Genomic DNA, 13,679 nt, shown 5'->3' with positions numbered 1-13,679 from the left:
AAGAAAGAATAATATAATGTGTAACATAATTCATCTCGTGTACATATATACATATTTTGGTAATCCCATATGGATAACAATTATTCCACTCATTAGGCTGTATGAAAGTTTTCATTTCTTCTTGTCTGTAGCATGTGGGCTACTGACTTTTATTTTGAAGTTTTAAAAATAGCTCATTCTATTGAATCAGTAAAAAAAAAAAATCAACGGACTAAAGTATAGGGCCACATGGCTTCACGGCAGAATTTTACCAAACATTTATTTATTTATTTTTAATGTCTATTTTATTTTTGAGAGAGAGAGAGAGTGCAACTGTACACACAAGAGCGGGGAAGGGGTAAGGGGGGGGAAGAGAGAGAGAGAGAGCGCGCGCAGCGTGAGCACATCATCAGCACAGAGCCTGACACGGGGCTTGATCTCACTGTGAGATCATGACCTGAGCTGAAATCAAGAGCTGGATGCTTAACTGACTGAGCCACCCAGTTGCCCTGAATTTTACCAAACATTTAAAGAGTTAATACCTATTCTTCTTTTAACTATTCCCAAATATAGAAATGGAAGGAAAACTTTCAAACTCATTTTATGAGGCCAGCATTACCCTGATTCCAAAACCAAAGACTCCACTAAAAAAGAGATCTGCAGGCCAATATCCCTGATGAAATGGATGCAAAAACTCTCAACAAGATATTAGCAAATCGAATCCAACAGTACATTAAAAGAATCATTCACCACGATCAAGTGGGATTTAATCCTGGGATGTAAGGGTGGTTCAATATTTGCAAATCAATCAATGTGATATGCCACTTTAATAAAAAAGGATAAGAATCATATGATTGTTTCAGTAGATGCAGAAAAGCATTTGACAAAGTACAACATCCATTCTTGATTTAAAAACTCTCAACAAAGTAGGTTTAGAGGGAATATACCTCAACATAGTGAAGTCCATATACAAAAAACCCACAGCTATTATTATTCTTAATGGGAGAAAACTAAGAGCTTTTCCTCTATGATCAGGAACAAGACAGGGATGTCCAGTCTCACCACCATTATTTAGCATATTATTGGAAATCCTAGACACAGCAGTCAGCCAATAAAAAGAAATAAAAGACATCCAAATCAGCAAGGAAGAAGTTAGTCTCATTATATGCAGATGACATGATATTCTATATAGAAAACCCAAAAGACTCCACCAAAAAAAATTCTAGAATTGATACATAAATTCAGTAAAGTTGTAGGATACAAAATCAGTGTGCAGAAATCTGTTGCATGTCTGTACACCAAAAATGAAGCAACAGAAAGAGAAATCAAGGAATCAGTTCCATTTACAATTGCACCAAAAACCGTAAGATACCTAGGAATAAACCTAACCAAAGAGGTAAAAAGATCTATACTCTGAAAACTATAAAACACTGATGAAATAAAATAAAGGTGACACAATGACACAAAGAAATGGAAAAACATTCTATGCTCATGAATTGAAAGAACAAATATTGTTAAAATGTCTGTATTACCCAAAGCAATCTACACATAAAAGTGCAACCCCCATCAAAATACCACCAGCATTTTTTCACAGAGCTAGAACAAACAATCCTAAAATTTGTATGGAACCACAAAAGACCCTGAATAGCCAAAGCAACCTTGAAAAAGAAAAGCAAAGCCAGAGTATCACAATTCCAGATTTTAAGTTATATTACAAAGCTGTAGTGGTCAAGACAGTATGGTATTGGCACAAAAACAGACGCATAGATCAATGAGACAGAATAGAAAGCCCAGAAATGGACCCACAATTATATGGTCACCTAATCTTTGGCAAAGCTGGAAAGAATATCCAATTTGGAAAAAAGTCTCTTCAACAAATGGTGTCGAGAAAACTGCACACAACATGCAAAAAAATGAAACTAGACCACTTTCTTACACATCATCAGCACAAAAGTAAATTCAAAATGGATGAAAGACCTAAATGTGAGACAGGAAGCCATTAAGATCCGAGAGAAGAACACAGGCAGTAACCTCTTTGACATTAGTCATAGCAACTTCTTTCAAGATAATGTCACTTGAGGCAAGGGAGACAAAAGTAAAAATAAACTGTTAAGACTTCATCAAAATAAAATGCTTCTGCACAGTGAAGGAAACAACAAAACTAAAAGGCAACCTATGGAATGGGAGAAGATATTTACAAATGACATATCTGATAAAGTGTTAGTATCTAAAATCTATAAAGAACTAAGAAACTCAACACCCAAAAAGCAAATAATCCATGGGCAGAAGGCATGAATAGACACTTTTCCAAAGAAGACATGCAGATGTCTAACATGAAAAGATACTCAACATCACTCATCATCAGGGAAATACAAATCAAAACTACAATGAGCTATCACCTCACACCTGTCAGAATGGCTGAAATTAACAACACAGGAAACAACAGATGTTGGCAAAGAGGTGGAAAAAGGGGAACCCTCCTGCACTGTTATTGGGAATGCAAACTGGTGCAGCCACTGGAAAACAGTATGGAATTTCCTCATAAAATTAAAAATAGAACTACCCTACAATCCAGCAATTGCACTACTAGATATTTACCCAAAGAATATAAAAATACTAACTGAAAGGGATACATGCCCCTTAATGTTTGTAGCAACATTAGCAACAATAAGTAAATTATGGAAAGAGCCCAGCCTGTGTCCATCAACTGATGAATGGATAAAGAAGATGTGGTGTATAGATATACTCAGCCATAAAAAGAATGAAATCTTGCCATTTTCAATAATGTGGATGGAGCTAGAGTGTATCCTACTAAGCAAAATAAGTCAGAGAAAGACAAATACCATATGATTTCACCCCAATATGGAATTTAAGAAACTGACACACAATCATAGAGGGAAAAAGAGGCAAACTGGCAAACTAAGAAACAGACTCTTAACTGTAGAGAACAAACTGATAGTTACCAGAAGAGAGGGGGGTGGAAGGATGGGTTAAATAGGTGGGGATTAAAGAATGCACTTGTGATGAGCACCGGGTGTTGTATGTAAGTGATGAATCACTAAATACACTTTAAACTAATATTACACTGCATGTTAACTAACTGGAATTCAAATAAAAGCTTAAAAATACTGGCTCGTTTTTGCAGTAGAAAAATTCTGTAAATATATGCACATTCACAATGGTCTCATAATGTGAATCTGTTTCTCCCACTCTCAAAATAGGGTTCAGCCAACATAATATGCTGATTCCATGCAGATGGATTTTCTTCCTGCTTTCTTCTGGATGAAAGAATCCTATCTTATCTTCACATATGATTTGTTCCACCTGTTTATAATCCTGTATATATACCAAGCTGACAGAACATTAGACAGGGAGGAATAGTTGATCTCTAGGAACAATGCACCCCTAATACAGATATGTGGGGAAATGCACATATCTGTCATATTCCTAGCTACCATTGAGCATATATGGTAAGGCTTCATACCCGAAAAGGCACGTAGTTATCTTAGGGAAAAAAAAGATTCTTTTCAGCAGTCTCCCAGCCTGTCTTTTGAGGAAATTAATCTGTGGTGAAAATCATGGTTGTGACTGTTAAATGCAAAAGGCAAAACTATAAAGCTTTCAGATGGTCAAATAGAAAAACATATTAGAGGTAGGAAAGAATGTCTTAAATAATTAAAAAGTCCAATAATAAAACAAAGATTGATAAATTTGGCTGTATTAAACTTAAGAGTTTCCATTCATCAAAAGATGTTATAAAAAGAAGACAAGAGAATATATTTGCAATACATAAAACTGTCAAAGGACTGGTTTCCAAAAATGTGTAAAGAAGTTCTACAAACCAAGAAGAAAAAGACAGACAACCCAATTAGAAATACGTGCGAAATACGCAAATAGGCACTTCAAATAGAGAAACTTTTGTCTCAAATAAACATATGAAAAGATGCTTAGCAAATTAGGAAACTGAAAAATAAAACCACAGTGAGATACTACACATCCAACAGATTAGCAAATTCAGAAAGTCTGGTAATACTAAGTGTTGATGAGAATATAGGACGATAAGAACTCATAACTATTTGGGAGAAACTCATTTATAAATGAGTATTGAGACCATATCTAAATTATAACTAGAAACTGAGTGGGCTCCTAAGGTAACTTGGGATGTCTAGGTGCCACAAAAATATTGATAAATAGTTTGGAAACTAAACTTTGGAAAAATTTAAAATTTGGTAAAATGGAAGATATAAATACCCTATACCTTATAATTCCACTCCTGCATATATACTTAGAGAAATACAAGTACATACATACAAGTATATATATACAAAAGAATGTATGTGTCATCGGTGTTTGTAATAGTCTTGAAGTAGAAACACCCTGAATGCCCATTTGTTAGTAGAATAGGTAGATATATTGTGTCGTGCTTATACAATGAAATCCTTTACATCAATACAAGTAAGCAAGTTATGTCTATAAGAAGCAATACAGATGAATTTCACAAGCATATGCTGGAACAAAAACAAGACAACACGTACCATTTCATCATACAACTTTTTAAAACAGGAAAAATAGACTATATTACTCAGGTGATAAAACTATATAAAACAAATCCAGGAAATAATTATCACACAAGGCAGGAGAGTGATTATCTGTGAGGAGGAGGCTATGAGGAATATGGGGCCTTTTGGAGTATGCATGATCTATTTCTTTACCTGGGTGGTGGTGACGTGAGTATTCTCTATAATTTTCTTTGTTAAACTGTTCATGTGGGTTTTATTCTCCTATTTCTATGTGTTAGGTAGAACTATATGAAATTGCTATTTTTGTGGGTCAAAAACAGTTAAATTTCTTATTTGTATGTTTTATTTGCAATTGTAAAAAAACCCAGTTTTTTCTCCCATAACAAATAGATGCTGAGTGTGAAGATAAAGGGACGGTAAGACCATTGAGAGAATTAAAATGTACTTCACAAGTAAGTCTAATGTTTGGTTTCTAAATTCTAAGCAAAATATTCCAATTTAAAGTATTGTTTCCACTTTAATTTCTGATTATGTTTAATGAAGATTATTTATGTGAGGTCTAGATGTTATTTGGTTAGTAATTGAGTTGCTGTGGTGTTAAAGCTTCTATCCCTTAGAAGAACTTTAGATTAAAAAAATGAAGCCACAAAAAGTTTACATGACATGAAAATATACAAAAAAGAGTTGTCATTAATACATTAATACATGACTATATATATATATATGTATATATATATATATATATATATATATATGCTTAGAATTATATATATATATATATATACACTGACACTGCAACTAAATTACAACTGAGGAAGACAATTTTGTTTGGTAGAATTGAATGATTTGCTAATCAAAACCAGTGCTTATCACAAAAATCTCTTCAAAATATATTTTAGTAGTGGACAACTTTAATGATAGATGTAGGCAATGTATATTGACTTTACTAAGTACTAAGGGTTAAAACAAGGCAAATGACATAGTAGAATACTGCTCAAGAAACACAGATAAAAAGCACATTTTAATTTTTTTGGTAGAGGGACCCAAATTGTTTCTGAAATGATATTTGGTATAGCAAACATTTGAGAAATCATATTCCTACCTTACAAAAGTCAATTTCTGTTGAATTTCTCAACCTTTGCAGAGAAAATAGTATAATGAATTTATAAGGGCAAAAAAGTATAAAGAACATAACTGATGAGAGTAAGATTGCTTAGAATTAAATTACTTTTTCCTTTTAAAGAGCTATCATATACAATTCTTGAGTCAGAGCATGATGTGGAAATTTTATTTATTTTTTATTTTTTTATTTTTTTAAATTTTTTTTATTTATTTTTTATTTTTTTATTTTTTAATATATGAAATTTACTGTCAAATTGGTTTCCATACAACACCCAGTGCTCATCCCAAAAGGTGCCCTCCTCAATACCCATCACCCACCCTGCCCTCCCTCCCACCCCCCATCAACCCTCAGTTTGTTCTCAGTTTTTAACAGTCTCTTATGCTTTGGCTCTCTCCCACTCTAACCTCTTTTTTTTTTTTTTTTTCCTTCCCCTCCCCCATGGTTTCTGTTACGTTTCTCAGGATCCACATAAGAGTGAAACCATATGGTATCTGTCTTTCTCTGTATGGCTTATTTCACTTAGCATCACACTCTCCAGTTCCATCCACGTTGCTACAAAAGGCCATATTTCGTTTTTTCTCATTGCCACGTAGTATTCCATTGTGTATATAAACCACAATTTCTTTATCCATTCATCAGTTGATGGACATTTAGGCTCTTTCCATAATTTGGCTATTGTTGAGAGTGCTGCTATAAACATTGGGGTACAAGTGCCCCTATGCATCAGTACTCCTGTATCCCTTGGATAAATTCCTAGCAGTGCTATTGCTGGGTCATAGGGTAGGTCTATTTTTAATTTTCTGAGGAACCTCCACACTGCTTTCCAGAGCGGCTGCACCAATTTGCATTCCCACCAACAGTGCAAGAGGGTTTCTGTTTCTCCACATGATGTGGAAATTTTAAAAAGTCATTCCTAACCATTTTTCTTCATCAGTTTCAGTATGTTCTGGTTATCTTTTCCTTTTTCAGGTAGAGGTAGGGGAGGTGGATCAGGGAAGAAAAGAAAAATTAGAAAATTAAAAATAGTTATTTTTCCGTATTTTGCAGTTATATTTTGATGCCACTTTCATCAATTAATATTTTAGTTCTTTTGTCTATGAAATGGTAACATAATAGATTAATATGGTGTTTTCTACCTCATACACTTTTATATATATTTGAGTTTGTTAATAGCATTCATTTTTATAGTTTTCTGTTATTTTGAATTTGTAGGTTATATGCGCAGAACGTTTTGGGAAGCCAATAGAAGATAATAGTGATGAAGTAGAAGAAAGGACTGAGAATTTTCCACGAACTCCTGAAATTCCTTTATTTTTAAGAACTCCTGAAGCTGTGAAAACACCTGAACCTTTGGAGAAATCATTGTTTCCTAAAACCCCCTCTTTTGAAATGTAGGATTTTAATCAATAATTATAATTAAAGAATCTATATGCTGGGCCAATATTATGTAAATAATTGATGGGAATAGTAAAATGTCTAGTACCTATAACTTTAAAAAGGTTTTTATATGGAATATTTCAAATACATAAAGGAGAGACTAGCATAACGAACCTCCATGTACCTATTATCCTGTTCAAATAATTATTAGCATTCTGCCATTCTTGTTCCATAGAACCTCTTCCCCATTTTTCCTACAACACTTAGATGAAGATGGCATAGATTCTGAGTACTTACCCAGTGCAATAGTATATAGATTTTAGATTTTTCCAAAGGATAAAAACTGTATGGAAAAATGTTAAATGTCAAGCTAAAAAGCAACTGTCATGTACGGTATAGCTTGTGGACATCACTGAATAATGTTCCAGCCGTAATTTTCCTTTATGTTGTCTAAAGCAAGAATTGCCATCTGTCAAGTAACCTAGGTAGGCAGAAATATCTCTAACATGATTATTTAACTTTGGAAATAGATTTGTAGCTTGCAGCCAAGAGAATAGTGCGGCATTTAACCTTTTTGTGTAGTTTAATCCCTTTTAAAACTACAAACCTTAAAATTCTTTTTTTTTTACCTTAAGATTTTTTAAAAACAAATGTCAAACAAATTTCACTTCAAGAATCTCTCACCCATTTTCTACTTCTGTAGTTTGAATTGTTAATAAACGTTTTATATGTGAAAGTCATGCTGTTGACTCAGTATGTTCAAACTAGAACTCCTCACCAAATCTGAGAACTGTAAAAAGAATGGCAGCCATATACTAAAACCTCTGTTTATGGATGAGAAAACTAATCTGTAAAGTTAAGTGATTCATTGATGGTCATGGAGACAGTTATGGAAGTATCTTCAGATATCTATTATATTTAACAATAGCATTAACTGTGTCTAAACATTTTATAAACTTTATGAGATGTAAATACACTATTATACTTAGAGGAAGAGGAAACAGAATCACAGGTGGTACAACTCATTAGTGATAGAGTTGTGATTCAAACCCAGGCATTTCTGCCTCCAGAATTCATGCATTTGACCACTGTTGTATACTGTCTTCTCTAATTATTTTTCCCAAATCATTTTCTAGTTTAACTTCCTTATGCAACAGTATGTAATGACTGACTTCTCATTAAGACTAAAATCTTGTAATTGGCTTTCAATGTGTTGGGGACAGTATAGCCTCAAAGTTAAAAGCTTGGACTTTGAATCTGGATTGCTGAATTTAAGTTGGCATTTACATTTCTTGGAGAAAGTCATTTAACCTTTCTATGCTTCAAAATTTTCTTCTGTAAAATGGAGGTGGTAATATCTATTTCATAGGGATACTGTGAGGAATACGTAAGTTAATGCCAATGGAAATACCTAGAATAGACCCTGAACGCAGTTTAGGGTTTATTCTCAGTTGAACTTCATTGTTATCATCATCCCATACTTGATTGTTCTACTTTATTTAACATTTTTCACTTCAAACTATCTTTTTCTCAAGAGGTTTGTCACCTCAATAACTATTCCTTCCCTTTCCCTACTGTGCTAATTCTTACTTGTATGGTATTTCTTATGGTGTTTACCAGTCTGCATACTTAGTAATATATTTTTTTAACAATTTTATTATTTCTTATTTCTCTGTAACAGAAATAGAAATATAATGCCTGAAGGTCAAACACAAAAGGAATCCCCTGGATTTTCTTTTCTTATGAATTATACTTCTAGATCTCCTGGATTGAATCTATTTGATTCTACATTTGATTCAGAAATCTCATCAGATCAGGTAATAGGTGGAAGCTAAAGTTTTATTTCTAAAAAATTGCACTGGAGGTGGCTCAGTCGGTTAAGCATCCAACTTTTGCTCAGGTTATGATCTCATGGCTCGTCAGTTTAAGCCCTGCATCAGGCTCTGCTGTCAGCACAGATCCCACTTCGGATCCTCTGTCCCCCCCTCTCTCTGCCCTTCCCTGCTTGCACTCTCTCTCATAAAAAAAAATAAAACATTAAAAGATGAAAATAAGAAAAATAAAAAACTGTACACTATAACCTCAAGTAATTTTAATTCTTTACTGTCAAACTGTCTTGGGGCAGAGTAAGAAGCACAGGCAATTTTTTAGAAGATTCTGAGTATTGATAGAATAGCACAGTTTTCCCATTATGTTTTTGTTTTCAATTTCAGGTACCTTCAGTTGATATCTATTTATAAAAAAAAGAATCTCAGTATAGGGTTGATTTACATTGCAGTTAAAGGCACTTTAAAATAAATTTGGCTTTATAGTTCATGTGTCTACTAACCAAACTTCACATATTCTCAGTATGAAAAATTCTCCAGGTTATTAGTTGGTGTTTTTATCTACATATGTGTACATAGTAACATCATCAGTTAATTTTTTAGAAGACGTAATTTTCTTCTAATAGTGATAGTGATTCTACTATTCAGTGATAGGATAGTAAAGTGCTTATTTCTGTATTTGGCAATTGAAACTGAAAATTAAGATGTACTTTATTTGATCAGTAGAGACAGCACAGTGTAGTGGTTAAGACTACACTCTGATACGACACTAGTTGACTATTTTCCACTGTGGAAAACTGTATGAAGTTTCCTCAGAAAGTTAAAAGTAGAACTGCCCTGGGTGCCTGGGTAGTTAAGTCAGTTAAGTGTCTGACTTCTGCTTAGGTCATGATCTCACGGTTCGTGAGTTCGAGCCCCGCATCAGGCTCTCTGCTGTCAGCATGGAGCTTGCTTTGGATCCTCTGTCTCCCTCTGTCTTTCCCTCCCCTGCTTGCTCTCTCTTTTTTAAAAAATAGAACTGCCCTACATCCAGGAATTTTCCTATTTTATTTTGGCTCATCTTCTACTGTTTTAATGCTCAGAGAATCCTTCCTCTTGTTAAGATCTAATGAAAATTTAAAATTCCATGACTTTTAATTCTGATTTGAAGGGATACATGCACCCTGATGTTATAGCAGCATTATCAACAATAGCCAAATTGGGGTGCCTGGGTGGCTCAGTTGGTTAAGCATCTGACTCTTGATTTCAGCTTAGGTTATGATCTATCAGTTTGTGGGACAAAGCCCCACAATGGGCTCTGCGCTGGCAGTGTAGAACCTGCTTGGGATTCTTTCTCCCTCTTTCTGTGCACCTCCCTTGCTTATGTGTGAGTGCGCGCTCTCTCTCTTAAAATAAGTAAACATTTTTTGAAAACTAAAAAAATAAAACAAAATAGCCAAATTATGGAAGGAACCCCAAATGTCCATCGATTGATGAATGGGTAAAGAGGATGTGGTGTGTACACACACACACACACACACACACACACAGGAGTATTAGTCATCAAAAAGAATAAAATCTTGCCATTTGTAATGACTGAATGGAGCTAGAGCATATCATGCTAAGTGACATAAGTCAGTCAGAGAAACACAAATACCATATGATTTCACTCCTATGTGGAATTTAAGAAACAAAACAAATGAACAGGGGAGCCTGGGTGGCTTAGTCTGTTGGGTGTCCAACTTCGGCTCAGGTCATGATCTCGCAGTCTGGTCCGTGGGTTCGAGCCCTGCGTCAGGCTCTGTGCTGACAGCTCAGAGCCTGGAGGCTGCTTCGGATTCTGTCTTCCTCTCTCTCTCTGGTCCTCCCATGCTCACGCTCTCTCAAAAATGAATAAACGTTAAAAAAAAACCACAGATGAACATAGAGGAAAAAAAGAGAGGGAAACCAGAAAATAGACTCTTAATTAGAGATAAATGGGTAATGGAAATATACTTTAAATATAAAGATAAAAACTGGTTGAAAGTAAATGAATGGAAAAAGATATATCATAAAAACTAAGTGAGAGAAGGTCACAATGGCTATACTTACATCACTTTAGATAATCTTCAAGACAGAGAATATTGCTAGAGATCATGAAGGGCATTTCTTTTTTTATTTTTTTTTAATTTTTTTTAATGTTTATTTATTTTTGAGACAGAGAGAGACAGAGCATGAACGGGGGAGGGTCAGAGAGAGAGGGAGACACAGAATCTGAAGCAGGCTCCAGGCTCTGAGCTGTCAGCACAGAGGCTGATGCGGGGCTCGAACCCACGAACCGTGAGATCATGACCTGAGCCGAAGTCGGACGCCCAACCGACTGAGCCACCCAGGCGCCCCATGAAGGGCATTTCTTAAAGACAAAAGGGCCAGTTCTCTAGGAAGATACAACAATGACAAATGTGTATGTGCCTAATGACAACTTCAAAATACAGAAACAAAAGCAGAGCATAAGGAAGTCAGTGTTATTGTAATAGCAATGTAATGGGACAGATGATAGCTGTACATGTGATGAACATAGCATAATGTATAAACTTGTCAATTCACTAAGTTGTACACCCAAAACTAATATAACATTGTATATTAACTATAAAAAATATTAAGAAACAAAATTGACTTAATTAAATGGAGAAATAGAAAAAAACACAAGCTTAGTTGGAGATTTTTAATAAAAAACCCCCTCTAAGCAATTGATTGAATTAGACAACATAATCAATAAAGATCTATAAAATCTGAACAACACCATCAACCCTCTTGACCTGACATTTATAGAACAACACATCCAGCAACTGCAGCTTATGCAGGCATACCTTGTTTTATTGTACTTTGCAGATACTGCTTTCTTGTAAAGGTTTGTGGTAACCCTGTGTCAGGCAAGTCTGCTAGCATCATTTTTCCAACAGCATTTGCTCACTTTTTTCTCTGTGTCACATTTTGGTAATTCTGACAATATTTCAAACTTTTTCATTACTATTTGTTATGGTGGTCTATGATCAGTAATTACAACTCACTGAAAGCTCAGATGAAGGTTAGCATTTTTTTAGCAATAAAGTATGGTATTTTAAAATTTATGTGCATTTTTTAGACATAATGTTACTGCACACTTACTAGATTACAGCAGTATAGTGTAAACACAACTTTTATATGCATTGGGAAACCAAAAAATTCTTTCGGCTTGCTTTATTATGATACATTTTTGTGATGGTCTGGAACTAAACTCATAATATTTCTGAGGTGTGCTTCTATATTCTTTTCAAGTGCTAATGGTACATTCACCAAGACCATGTTCTGAACCATAAAATGAGTCTTAATAATTTAAAAGGATTGAAATCATACAGAGTACATTGTCTGCTCACAATATAATTAAATTAGAAATCAATAATAAGGTAGAAGGAAAAACCTGAATAATTAGGTCGTAGGCCAAAGAAGAAATCATGAGAGAAATTAGAAAAGATTTTGAAATGATTACGAAAAATTCAGTGTATCAAAATTGTAGGATGTTGCCCAAACCAGAACGAAACCATAGCTTTAAATAATTTAGTTTATATTTAAATAATTCAATTAATGGAAAAGAAGAAAGGTCTAAAATCAGTGATGTAAGTTTTCACCTTGAAAATCTAGAAAAGTAAGAACAAAATAAGCCCAAAGTAAATAGAATGGCAAAATAAGGGGGATAAGAGACATTAATGAAATAGAAAACAAGCAATAGAGAAAATTGACAAAGCCAATTGGTCGGTTCCTTGAAAAAAAATTGAGAGTTTATAAAGTCATCATTAGACTGATAAAAAGATAAGACAATTTATACATTTTATGAATGAAATAGTATTATAGATTTATAGACATTAATAATAAGATAATATTGTGGAAAATAAGACTGGTGAAGGGAAACCTAGAGCAAGCAAAGTGTGGTAATGGTACAAGGATTGATAAATTGATCAGTGGTATGGGCTAAAAGTCTTGGAACTTTAAATATTCATCAGATCTTAAGAAGAGGAAGGATTCTCTGAGCATTAAAACAGTGGAAGATGAGCCAAAAGAAAATAGAAGGGTTTGGTTCCATATAAAATTGTTATATTTTAATTTCTTTTTATTTTTAAGAGAGAGGAAGCATGGGGGAGAGGGATGGAGAGAGAGAGAGAGAGAGAGAGAGAGAGAGAGAGAAGCTTAAGGAGGCTCCACACTCAGCGCTGAGCCCAATGTGGGGCTTGATCCCCCAATCCTGGGATCATGAGCTGAGTTGAAATCAGGAGTTGGACACTCAACCAACTGAGCCACCCATGTGCCCCTGTTAAAAAAAATTTTTACAGGCAAAATGATAATGTGATATGCAATATTTGCAATAATAGTAGAAGAGATTAATATCTTTAATATATGAAGAGCTTATAGAGATTAATAAGATATATTCAAGTTCTTTAGGTGAATAAATCACGGAAAAATAATTCAAGTGACATAAAATCTCCAGGAAAAACAGTTTTCCTTATTGTCAAAAAATATAAATCTGTGCATAACAGTATTTATTCAAGTGTAATTTGTATTAAAAAAAAAAACAGAGGTAACCTAAATGTCTAAATTGAAAGAATGATTGCAAACCAAGAAACAGACGCTTAACTATAGAGAACAAACTGTTAGTTACCACAGGAGAGATGGATGGGGGGATGAGTCAAATAGGTGATGGGGATTATGCAGGGTGATGAGCACCAGGTGTTGTATGAAAGTGTTGAATCACTAAATTGTACACCTGAAATTTATATTATACTGTATGTTAACTAACTAGAATTTAAGTAAAAACTTAAAAAAAACTGTATGGTATGTTGATATAGAAGAATATTAAAATGC

At 34.2% G+C, this 13,679-nt stretch overlaps 1 protein-coding gene across 6 annotated transcripts in view; it reads left to right on the top strand.

Annotated features, from left to right (window-relative positions):
* Positions 1-13,679, top strand: part of CUNH14orf39 (chromosome unknown C14orf39 homolog) — a 51,926-nt gene that overhangs the window by 29,876 nt on the left and 8,371 nt on the right. For all 6 annotated transcript variants that reach the window (XM_019451633.2, XM_019451632.2, XM_019451635.2 and 3 more), the window contains 3 exons: positions 4,890-4,951; positions 6,835-7,013; positions 8,681-8,816. In XM_019451633.2, coding sequence (XP_019307178.1) covers positions 4,890-4,951; positions 6,835-7,013; positions 8,681-8,816 — 377 coding nt within the window. The remainder of the gene's footprint in view (positions 1-4,889; positions 4,952-6,834; positions 7,014-8,680; positions 8,817-13,679) is intronic.

Source organism: Panthera pardus, unplaced genomic scaffold (assembly GCF_024362965.1).
Source record: "Panthera pardus isolate Hobbes unplaced genomic scaffold, ASM2436296v1 HiC_scaffold_24, whole genome shotgun sequence".
Taxonomy (NCBI): domain Eukaryota; kingdom Metazoa; phylum Chordata; class Mammalia; order Carnivora; family Felidae; genus Panthera; species Panthera pardus.
The sequence above is the reverse complement of the archived record's forward strand: the minus strand, read 5'-3'. Positions and strand labels throughout refer to the sequence as shown.